Here is a 12,813-nt window from a genome sequence, read left to right as displayed (position 1 = left end):
TTGGTTTGCCTAATCTTGAACTTTGTATAAATGGAATCATACAGTATGGGCTCTTTTGTGTCTGATTGTTTTGCTCAATATTATGTCTGTAGGATATACCTATATTTTTGTTTGTAGCAATATTTTTCACTGTTCTTTGGTATTCATTGTATCAATATACCTAAATACTCTAATGTTAATGGACATTTGGTCTAGGGCTATTATAAGTAAAGGTGCTATGAACATTCTTATACATATATTTTGTAGGACATAAATTTCTGTTGTGTATATACCTGCGAATGGAATTGATGGGTTATAGGGGTAGGTGCAGGTTTTGTTTCCATAGATATCACCAAACAGTTTTCCAAAGTGGTTTTAGTCTCCAATTACCTGATGAGTTACTGATGCTGAGCCTCTTTTCTTACAGTTCATGTATTCTCTTTGTAAAGTGCTTTTTTTCTTATTTTTAAATGGCAGTTAAAGAAATCCAATCTTTAATGTCCTCTTTTATGGTTAGTGTTGTTTATGTTCTGTTTTAGGAATCTTTGCTTATCCCAAGAACCTGATGATATTTCTGTGTGTTTTCTTCTAGAAGCTTTATTATTTTGACTTTTATATTTTGATCTTTCATCTGTCTTCAAGTAATTTTTGTGCATAGTTTGAAGTGGGCATCAAAGTTTTTTTCCCACATGGATATCCAATTGACTCAATATTGTAGTACAAAAGACTGTCATTTCTCCAATGAGTTGCATTAGCACTTTTCTTATAAATCTTATGACACTATATGTATTAGTCTGTTTCCGACCTCTCTGTTTTGTTCATTGTTCTATTTGTTTCTCTTTCCACCAATGCTAGACAATCTAAATTATTGTAGCCTTATAGTAAGTCTTGGCTTAATTTGCATTTCCATATGTATTTTAAATTTATCTACCGAACGTTTAATTTTGGAATGCCCCAAGTATTTTAGTCCTTGTTCCTTTTCTGTATTTGAACTCAATTCAGTCAGTCTCGTGACTTTAAATACCACCTATTTGCCAGTGACTTCCAGTTTCAAATTTAAGTCTTTTCCTCCAGATTAGTATATCCAACTGTCTACTGGACATTTTGAACTTGACATCTTGATCAAGTTAAAGTCCTGATCTCTGCTACCTCCTCCCCCATAATTTTACCACTTATGTCTTCCCTTTTTTAAATGCAGGCCACCCTAGCTTTTTGGTTGCATGGGCTGAAAACCTTGGAGTCATCTTTGATTCTCTTCTTTTGTATTCTGTGTATGATCCATGAGAAAATCCCATGAGCTCTACTTTCAAATATACCCAGAATCTAACCAACTCTCCTCATCTTCATTGCTGTAACTCTGGGATGAGCTGTCATCTCTCCTAGATTACTACAGCAATAGCCACTTAAATGATTACCCTATTTCTATCATTGCACGTCCATTCTGTTCTCAATATAGCAGCCAGAGACATCTGTTTCAAAATTAAGTCATATCATCTTGCTTTTCTGTTTACATTTTTTTTACTGGATTCTCATTTCACTCATAGTAAAAGCCAGGCTTTATGGTGGCCTATGTGACGTTTTATGATATGCCACTCGTTATAACCTGTGAACTGTCTGATCTGCTTCCCCTTCCTCTCTCTACTCCAGCAATCTGGTCTCCTTGATGTTTCTTGAGTAGGCCAAACATGGCTATTCTTTCTTCCTAGAGTACCTCTACATTCATTAGGCACATGCCACATTCTTTAAGATTTTATCATATATCATCATCTCATTTGACCACCCTATTAAAATTGTAAACTGCCACCCATCCCTAGCATGTCTAATCGCATTTACCCAGGTGTATTTTTTCTATAAACATAACACCTTTTGATATATATATATATAAATACTTGGCTACCTTCATTGTTTATTATCCCTTTCCACTGGTAGAATATGAACACCATGAAGGCATGGATTTTTGCCTGTTTTGTTTTGTCTGTTTTGTTTACCAGTATATCACAGATACTTGGAACCAGTACTTGGCAAATAATAAGCACTTGGCAAATATTTATCAAATGAGTTGATTCTAATATAGGCTTCTCTAAACTACACTGTTGGGTAGGAATGGTTGTTCCTTGGTGCTAACTTCTTTAGAACCTATCTAAAGGAGATAGACATACCCCTTTGAGTAAAATTTGTTCCTCAATATGCTTTTCTCTAGGTGACAAAGGTGACACCTGCTTCAACTGTATTGGAACTGGTGTTTCAGGGCCTCCAGGTCAGCCTGGCCTTCCAGGTCTTCCAGGTCCTCCAGGTAAAACATTCTGCCTCAGGGCAACCTTGTAAAAATATTTCTTGGCTAGATTTTAGTGAGCTCAGTTTTATAATGATGACAGTTTCTCATTTTATAGCAAGTCTCTCATATCCATAAATAATTAAATATGAAATGCCTCTGTCTGTTACAAAATAAATTATGCTCTTGTTTCTAACACCTGAAGCTACCAATATTTTCCATTAAAGCATTTTGACAATATTATTCCAAGAAAAATATCTTCCCTGTTTTCCATATGGTGAGGAAAATAACTCATACAGAGTCAAACTTCTTTCTTCCAAAAAGCTGGGGGAAAAGCTCATAATATCTGGCCCCTGAGTGTAGTTTCCAGTGGCAGAGCTTCTAGTCTTTGGGGATGTATCACGTGTTGTCATTAAGGGACAGGGCTTCTACTGTAGTTTGGCAACCAGCTGCCCATATTCCTCTTTCTATATATAACTCCTCCTTCCCTGTTTCCAGTCAAAATTATATTTGATATCCATCAGACCCACAACTCTCTCAAGTGCCTCTTGGGATATCCTAATATTATATTCTCTTGAAATCACACTTTATGTTTGTGTCAGGGCTGAGAGTAGACAGATCTCTTACCTTTCTGTCTAGTATGTCTGCCAAAGAAACCAATTCATTTAGCACTTGGAAATAGATTTTTAACAGGTCTTATAGCTGCCACTGGAAGTTAATAATCAAGCCTTGTACCTCCAGTCTAGTGGTTTTCAAACTTGGGAGTACATCGGAGTTACCTGGAGGACTTGTTAAAAACCCATATTGCTGGTTCCCACCCCTAAAGTTTCTGATTCAGTAGATCTGGTGTGGGGGCCCAAGAATTAGCATTTCTAACCAGTACTCAGGTAATGCTGATACAGCTGATCGAGGGACCCATTTTGAGAACCACTTCTTTAGTTATATTTCCTTTAGTCTTTAGGCACCAAATGTTTCTCATAAACCAAATTTTATGAAGTGGTAAACCAAAGAAAGGACTTGTAAGGATCTGGGAAATTTGTTTAGGTCAGAACAAAGAAAGAGACTCAGACTGTGTCCTTATCTCTTTCTCCGCTTGGCATTAGGATGGTTATAGGAGCCTTAGCACCTCTGTGCCTAGCAATTGGTCGCTGTGAGCTGTGAGAGGCATTGTAGTTGGAAACACCTAAGGATATAATATTGTATAGATTCACCTAAAAGAAAGGATGATTTGCTCGTTTTGAGAGCATAAAATAGGAAAATAAAAATGTGACTTGTTAAATGTGATTGAATGGGGTTCTTATTTTAAAACTTGACTTCCTGACTTGATTTTTGTATGAGCTTTGTCAGGGGCTCAGGGTCAAAGTTCACATTATTGTGTGTGTGTGTGTGTGTGTATGTATGTGCATGTATTAGGATCTCTTGGTTTCCCTGGACAGAAGGGAGAAAAAGGACATGCTGGTCTAACCGGTCCCAAAGGATTAACAGTAAGTTTTGAGTATATTATAGAAAAACAACAACAACAACAAAAAAAAAACTAGAAGAAATCCATTTACACTTTGGTTTTCTCTTGTGGATATATATAATAAAAGAAATTTAGTTCTTCTATTAATTTGCGTTGTTTTTCATTCCTTGATTCTCCCTGACTCACATGCCTCACTTTGTTCTTAGCTTTGTACACTAAATGTTATTGGGTGGGTTGATATGATAAACTGGAGAGAGAAATGTGTTGGGAAAAAAAAGAAACTGATTTTTTTCTCTTCTTCTTTTTCCCTTCTTTCTTTTTCTTCCTTCAGGGCATACCAGGAGCTCCAGGTCCTCCAGGCTTTCCTGGCTCTAAAGGTGAACCTGGTGACATCCTCACTTTTCCAGGAATGAAGGGTGACAAAGGAGAGTTGGGTTCCCCAGGAGCCCCTGGGCTTCCTGGGTTACCCGGTACCCCTGGACAGGATGGACTGCCAGGACTTCCTGGCCCCAAAGGAGAACCTGTGAGTTGGTTTGATATTCTTGGTTCTGTGATGTCAAATTGTTACTTAGGGATATTTCCTAAGATGGGCCTGGTGCTACGATGAACACCCAATTAGTGCTTAAAAGACTGTAACTGTATGTAGTAATGGTACATTGTTATTGACTATGTAGGGGTTTTTTACCACTCTTTTCTCTCAGTTGTTTTATCTTCTTAACCCATTACTCTATTGAGTAATATTGGCTGTGAGTAGGTGGGCAGGAGGTTAAGATGCTTATGGGTCAGTGTGAGTTTCCCCTTCTCTTATACTACATATCTTTGTCTGGGTTTATTTGGACCCTAGAACAGAAGTCTAATTTGGTTTTATATATAGTAAGCTTAGAGGTTAGTGTGAGTAGATGGCCATGTGGTAGCTGGACTACAAACTTCTTGACTTATTGCTAGTATGTAAGCTTTATGAAGGGCAGAGATTTTTGCCTACTTTTGGTCTTTGCTGTATCACCGGCCCCTGACACATAGTAGGAACTAAAAAATATTTGTTGAAGGAATAATGAATAAGTAGAATGATCACACATCCCATCACATAATAACATACACTTATACAGCTTTTAAGAACTATTTATGGCTGTATCATTTCTTTAGTTGTATTCAGTAATACCAACATACCAACCTATATCTATATGTTTCTGTATTAAATTTTTCCCTTTTCAGGGTGGAATTGCTTTTAAGGGTGAAAGAGGTCCCCCTGGGAATCCAGGCTTGCCAGGTCTCCCAGGGAATAGAGGGCCTATGGGCCCTGTGGGTTTTGGCCCTCCAGGCCCAGTAGGTGAAAAAGGCATACAAGGTGTGGCAGGAAATCCAGGCCAGCCAGGAATACCAGGTGAGTTTACTATGGTTGTTTTGTTTTTAATTTGGCACTTAAAAGCAGAAATGTATTATCTTTTGGCCATTCTTGGCTTCCTTTCATGAGGGATGTTTCCCTGGCCATTTATATTTGGGCTTTTCAGAGCTCCTTAGCAAGGGAGCTCAGTGTATGTGTTTTCTCTAAAGGGGGGGAGGTTCCCTCTTTAAATTTCTTCTGTCTTCATTGTTATTGTTGTTTGTTGTTTTTAAGTACATGGTACATAAAGTTTAACAATTATAATGGAAACACACATGTACCTACCACACATGCCAAAAAACAGAAGCTTGCCATCATCCTAGAAACCCCCACCTTCCTCTCTCTGTCCTTTTCTGACCATAATCACCTTCCATTTCTTCAGAGGTAACCACTGTCCTGACTTTTGCATAATTTCCTTCCATTTGCCCCCTAGTTTTATCACCTAGATATGGATCCCTAAACAAAGTACTTTAATTATGCTTCTTTTTGAACTTCATAATAATGGAATCATAGGGTAAGTATTCTTTATATTAACTTTGTGTATAGCTATAGTACATTCATTTTCATTGCTGTATAGTATCCCATTGTGTGTGTGTGTGTGTGTGTGTGTGTGTGTGAGACAATTGATTTATCCATTCTGTTGTTGATGGACAATTGGGTTATTTATAGTTCAGGTGTATTATGAATAATGCTTCTGTGTACATCCTTGTATGTATATATATTATATATTACATATATATTATATATACATATCTATCTCCTGGTGTACATGTGCACATACTTCTCTGAGGCAAGGTCAGCAAACTATGACACAGCATTCAAATCTGGCCCGCTACTTGTCATAAATGAAACTTATTTGAATACATCTGCACCTATTCACTATTGTCTGTTGGTTGCTTTTGCACTCCTACACAAAGACTCAACATTTTGCAGAGTTGAGTAGTTGCTACTGAGACCATATGGCCCACAAAGCCTAAAATATTTACTGTTCAGTCCTTTACAGAAAAACTTTGCCAATCCCCGGACTAGAGTATATATTTAAGATGAGCATTCTCAAAGCATCGAATAAATGCATCTTCAGCTTTACTAGATAATGTTCAAAGCAATTGTACCAATTTCATCAGCAGTATTGGAGATTTCTTGTTGTTCTACAGCCTCATAAACATTTTGTATTGCCAGATTTCTTACATTTTTGTCAGTTTGCTGAGTGTGATGTATCTCATAACAGTTTTATTTTACATTCCCCAGATTACATTAAAGTTTAGCACCTTTTCATATGTTTATTGACTGTTTCAATTTCCATTTCTGAAATTCCCATTCAAGTGTTTTTTTGACCATTTTTCTACTGGATTGTTTCTTTTTATTACTGATTTAGGATTTTTTAATATATATATTCTGTGTATTAGTTGTTTGTTATCTATTCTGCAGAATTTTCACTCACTATGGCTTGCCATTTTTCACTCTCTATATGGTGTCTTTAATCAACAGAAATCAGTTTAAATGTAGTCAAATGTATCAGTCTTTTCTCTCATGGTTAGTGCTTTTTATGTCAGGTTTTAGAGATCTACCTTTGTCCTGAGCCTATTTCAAGTCCTTATTTTAATTAATGAGAAGTAGGTGTACAGGACTTTGCGCACATAAAACCTTAAGGTACCATCAGTTAACCAAAATGAATATTTCTTGTTTACTGCAGTTTGAGTTTTGTTAGGCTCTTTTGACCTACATTTAAAAATATTTTTATAGATGCCATCTTCAATCCTGGGAGCTCTTTTTTTTTTTTAAGATTTTATTTATTTGTTTGACAGAGAGAGAGAGAGCACAAGCAGGGAGGAGGGGCAGAGGGAGAGGGAGAAGCAGGCTCCCCACTGAGCCGGGAGCCTGATGTGGGGCTTGATCCCAGGACCCTGGGATCATGACCCGAGCCGAAGGCAGATGCTTAACCAACTGAGCCACCCAGGCGCCCCAATCCTGGAAGCTCTTAAAACTGTCATCTACTTTTTCTTTTTGAAAGTTTATTCTTCTGTTTGGTTTATTCCTTGAATATATAATATGGGGTTATTTTTCTTGTGGGTTCTTGTTAGTGTGCATTTTCAAAAAATTATAGATACTTTCTTGTTTTGCTTTTAATTAAAGAAGATCTTTAGTCAAGTGAACACTTCTCATTCACTGTTTATTCCTTCTTGTTCTTAGGTCCTAAAGGTGATCCAGGTCAGACCATAACCCAGCCAGGGAAGCCTGGCCTGCCTGGTAATCCAGGCAGAGATGGTGAAGTAGGTCTTCCAGGTGTGTGAGGAATTTATTTGGCCATGTCTTTAACACTCACTGGCTTCTTTCTTTGAAAGTATCCCTTTGAAAAAACTGCTGTTTCTCCATAGGTGACCCTGGACTTCCTGGCCAGCCAGGCTTGCCAGGAATACCCGGTAGTAAAGGAGAACCAGGTGTCCCTGGAATTGGGCTTCCTGGACCACCTGGTCCCAAAGGTATGTAGGACTGAGCAGCAGGCAGGTTAATCTAACTAGTTAGTATAACATTATTCTTTGATATAGTTCCCTCAACAAATAAAATAAGTTAACTGTGCTTCTTTTCTAGGTACCATTAGTAATGTAAGTGAAAAGGCACAGCATGTATGCACTATAATTTTATTGCCTTTATCTAAAACAGTCCAGACAAGAAAATATCTAAATCATAGATATGCAAAAATGGTATATAAGCTTTTAAAATTACAGAATTATTGTCTTTTGTATTCACCATTGTATTTTCAGGGCTTAGAAAAATTCCTGGCACATAGTAAGCACTCAGTAGATACTTGTTGAATGAATGGATTGTACTAAGCAGAAAACATATTTATTACACATATGTATCCAAGTAATGTTTTATCCTAAATCATATTCTCTTGATTTACTGAAATTTTTTAGAGCTGTTGCTTCAGTTCTGCTTTTTTTCTCGCAGAATTTATTCTCTTGAGTGGCAAGCATGCACATTGGTCTGAGAACAGTACTTAAACATGGCCTTACTCATTTATACTAAATGACTTCAAAAGAGTCAGATATGACTTATGTGTATATTTCTGTGTAATATTTACAATTGTTTTTAGCTCACTTCCAGAATTATATGGTAGGCCTTGTATCTTACTATATCCAGATATAAGCAGAATAGAAGTTTTCTGCATGTTTGTGTGGGAGTCATTCCTTATGTTTAGTTCTATCTCATTAGTAATAACTCATTTTCCTTTAGAAGAGTATATCTTCCATACACATTAGTTCTATATGAAAATGGCAGGACCATAACATGATTGAGAGGGAATATCACATGTTTGTAAGGCTTGATCCTGAGTAGTCATCTAGAATTTCAGTGTACTTTTCACATCTCGCTGTAGTCACTAAGCATGATTGGACAGGGTAAAAACGTGAGTTTGGGAGTTTAGGTATCTTTCTTAAAGTGTCTTCTCTTTGGAGATTAAAAAATGACTAATCATTTCACAGGTTTTCCTGGAATTCCGGGACCTCCAGGAGCACCTGGAACACCTGGAAGAATTGGTCTAGAAGGCCCTTCTGGGCCACCAGGGTTTCCAGGACCGAAGGTCTGGGATATTTTAATTTATTCTTTCCCCTTTTCCTATTTCTATTAGCCCTAGCTCTCTGCTTTGATATAGACATTATTATCCCAAGTCTTCACTATATAAATACAGGTAGCTGATTGTATTTTCACTTAAAAATATTTAACCTGGGGCACCTGGGTGGCTCAGTTGTTTAAGGGTCCAATTCTTGATCTCAGCTCAGGTCTTAATCTCAGGTCATATGTTTGAGCCCCATATTTAACCCAAAACAGTCTTTCATTGTCCAAGAGGTCATATTTGAAGCAAACAGAAAATTTCTGAAACTGTTTTAGAGTGAAAGGTTATCTGATGAGATGAGATTAGATGAGAAAATACAATCATCAGCTCCCCCTGTGCTTCTCTGTAGTATCAGCATACCATTTAACCTCTGTCCATGCCTGTGTGATGATTGTTTAAATAGCATGTGAAGAACTTCCCATACTGTTTCCCAGTCCCAATTCCATCCCACATACATAATATAAGCCACTGTTATTAGCTTAGTAATAATAGGAATATGATAATTATAAAAAATACTGTGTTTGAGTTACTTTCCATTCTTTTTACTATATCTTAGCTAATCTAAAATTTTCCTTAGTCAACTTTCAGGAAACTGCTGTGGTATATAATTATACTGACTGTTTCTGTATTTTCTCTGCATTTAATTAATTTAAACTTTTTGTGTTTTCATCATTGCTATTTCTTCCATGGGAAGAACAATTGACCATGACTCCAGCTCTCATGAGAAACTACTCTATTGTCTAATTGTTCTTATTTTATTATGAACCTTTCAAATGAACACAAAAGTAAAAAGAATAATACAATGAAGTTTCATATATCCATTACTCATATTCCACATGATCAAGATTTCATATTTACTTCATCTATTCCTTTTTTCTTTGCTAAAGTATTTTAACTCAAATCTCAAAATCATATTATCTCACCTATAAATACTTAAGTATTCATCTCTAAGTAAGTGGACATTTCATACAAAAACCACATTGTCATTATCACACTTAGTCAAATTTAAAATAATTATCTAATACTCAGTCTGTAATCACATTTAGTGAGCTAAAAACAATTGTTCTTTAATCTTATGCTCTCTCAGTTAATCTCTTTCTTGTCCTGAAACCATATCCTTTAATTTGTTTCTCATCCTTCCAGATACTCTCTCCAGTATGTCAATTATTTTTCATTTAGTTATCCTATTCCCTCCCCCATAGGGAAAAAAAAGGTATTACCTTGTAATTTCTGCTTTAAATTCTCCATGGTAAACAATTAACACCAAGAAAATCATGGGAGGTTTTGTTGTGTTTTCTCATGTGTGTGCTTAAGGGAGAACCAGGACTTGGGCTGCCTGGGCCACCTGGACCCCCAGGACTCCCAGGTTTCAAAGGAACACTTGGTCCAAAAGGGGATCGTGGTTTCCCAGGACCTCCAGGTCTTCCAGGACATGCTGGCTTGGATGGGCTCCCTGGACCAAAAGGTATAGAAATTACTGCTACTTCTCAATTTGTTTTTAACTTCTATAGAAATTGAAACTGTTGGGAAAATTTATGGGTGATAGATCCAATTAACTGAAAGCTTATGGTCTCACTCGGTCACTGCTTTTTTTTTTTTTAATCTTCTATTGATTTTTTTTTGCATTTTATTTCACTGAATAGATGATTCAATCATATATGTATAAAAGTAGCACTGAGAAGTCTTCCTTTTACCCCCTCTCCATCCACTCTGTTTTCCCCATCCCATATGTAGCCAATTTTTGAGTTATTTGTCCTTCTAGTGTTCCTTCATACAAATAACAAACCAATAAGAATATATATTTGTATTTCCTAACTTTCTTAAAAGATAGTGTACTACCTTTTGACTTTTTGCACATTCGATCACCTTATGTCAGTACATCAAAATCTTGCTTTTTAAAAAATAGCTACCTAGTATTAAATTGCTTGGGTTTACCATAGCTTATTCTACCAGTTGCTAGTCACTATATTGGGTTTTTTACAATCTTTTCTTATTAGAAATAATGTCACAGTGAATTGTCTTGCATGCATGTTATTTCATATGTGTACAGGTGTAATAGTACAGTAGAGTAATGAAAATAGATTTTCTGAATTAAAGGCTAAATGCATCTCTAGATATTGTCAGATTCCTCTCTGTTTGCACCATATACTCCTACCAGCAATGAATGAGTGTACTTGTTTCTCCACAGCCTTGCTAAGTATGTTGACAAACTTGTTTAATTTTTGCCAGTCTGATAGAAGTAGGTATCAGTATAGTTTTTAAACATTTTATTATGAAAATTTTCAAATGCATAGAAAATTAAAAACTGTGCAGTGAAAACTCCTATATCCACCATCAAGATTCCACAGTTAACATTTTATCTCTGTCAACATTTTATTTTTTTAAATTTCATATAAACAGCAAAGTAGAAAGAATTTTCAGTGACTACTATATACCCATCATTGATATTCTATTATCAACATTTTACTATACATGATTTGTCACATATCAGTTCATCCCTTTCTTTAAAAATATTAACTTATTTTTTGATGCATTTCACAGTAAATTGTAATAGCAGGACACTTCTCCCTAAATACTTTAGCATGTATATTATAATTCTATGCTTGGTTTTTTTCCTTTTGACATAAAATTCACATTAAGTGAGATGCACATATCTTACAGAGACATTTGCTGGATTTTGACAAATGCATGCACTTGTGTAACTAAACCCCTATCAAGATACAATCTCAGAAATTTCCCTTTTGCTCCTTTTCTCAGTCCCTACAGCAATATCCACAGCGACAACTGTACAGTTATGATTTTTCCTTGTAAATTAATTCTACCTGTTCTAAAACTCCATATGGAATCACACAGGGGGTACATTCTTTGTAAGGCTTCTTTCACTCAGGATATTGTTTTTGAGGTCCATTCATGTTGTTGCATTTATTAAGAGTTTTTATTTTTTATTATTGAGTATTCCATTGTATAAATATACCAAAGTTTGTTTATCCATTCTCTGTTGATGGACACCTGGACTATGTTAAGTTTTTGGCTATTATGAGTGAAGCTGTTAAGGACATTCTTTCACAAATCTTTTTGTGGATATGTGCTTTCATTTTGCTTGGTTAAATACCTAAGAGTAGAATTGTTGGGTCATAAGGTAGGTGTATGTTAGTTATATGAGAAACTACTAGACCTTTTTCCAAAATGATTGTACCATTTTAAACTCACACCAATATGGTATGAAAGTTTCAGTTGTTCCACGTTCTCTCCAACATTCGGTATTAATCAGTCTTTTCATTTTTGAGTTTTGGTAGGTGTGTTGGTAACATATCTTGGTCTTAGTTTTCATTTCCCTGATGACTAATGATGTTGAGCTCTTTTACTTGTACTCGTGGATTATTTACACATTTGAATATTTTTCCCATTTTAAAATATGGGTTGTTTCTGTTTTAATTGTTAGGTTGGAAGTGATCTTTATATATTCTGCATACTGATCTTTTGTGAAATATATGTTTATGAGTATTTTATCCCTATCTGGTTTGCCTATTCATTTTTATCAGTGTATTTTAATGAATAAAAGTTTTAGTCATTGATGTTTCATTTATCTGTTCTTTATATAATTATTATTTTCTGTGTTTTGTCTAAGAAACCTTTCCCAAAGTTGCAAAGATTTTCTGTTTTATTTTATAAATGTTATGATTTTAGCATTTATGTTTAAGACTATCATCCATCTCAAATAATTTTATTAAACATTATTTGTTCAAAATAGTTCCCTCCCCATTGGATTACTTTGGCACCTGTGTCAAAAATCAGATGGCTATATATGTCTAGGTCTATTTTGTGTTGTCAATTCTACTATCTACTTATCTATTTTACTATCCTTAAGGCAGTACCAACTATTTATATTATTGTAGCTTTATAATAAGACGATGTCAGGTAATGTAAGTCCTCCAAGTTTGTTCTTTTTTAAAAAATTTCTTTTGATATACTATATCCTTTGCCTTTATTCTCAGGATAGTTTAAATTTGTATTTCCATTAATATGAATAAAATTGAACATCTTTTCATATGCTTAAGGGACATATTTACCCTGTGAACGGCTCATGTCCTTTGCTCATTTCTCCA

At 35.5% G+C, this 12,813-nt stretch overlaps 1 protein-coding gene across 1 annotated transcript in view; it reads left to right on the top strand.

Annotated features, from left to right (window-relative positions):
- Positions 1-12,813, top strand: part of COL4A5 (collagen type IV alpha 5 chain) — a 233,304-nt gene that overhangs the window by 153,032 nt on the left and 67,459 nt on the right. The window contains exons 22-29 of the mRNA XM_025853713.2: positions 2,180-2,272; positions 3,665-3,735; positions 4,045-4,236; positions 4,926-5,094; positions 7,285-7,377; positions 7,470-7,574; positions 8,577-8,674; positions 10,022-10,172. Coding sequence (XP_025709498.1) covers positions 2,180-2,272; positions 3,665-3,735; positions 4,045-4,236; positions 4,926-5,094; positions 7,285-7,377; positions 7,470-7,574; positions 8,577-8,674; positions 10,022-10,172 — 972 coding nt within the window. The remainder of the gene's footprint in view (positions 1-2,179; positions 2,273-3,664; positions 3,736-4,044; positions 4,237-4,925; positions 5,095-7,284; positions 7,378-7,469; positions 7,575-8,576; positions 8,675-10,021; positions 10,173-12,813) is intronic.

Source organism: Callorhinus ursinus, unplaced genomic scaffold (genome assembly GCF_003265705.2).
Source record: "Callorhinus ursinus isolate GAN/ISIS: 27379988/994484 unplaced genomic scaffold, GSC_fseal_2.0 scaffold65, whole genome shotgun sequence".
NCBI lineage: Eukaryota > Metazoa > Chordata > Mammalia > Carnivora > Otariidae > Callorhinus > Callorhinus ursinus.
This window is presented reverse-complemented; position numbering and strand designations above follow the sequence as displayed.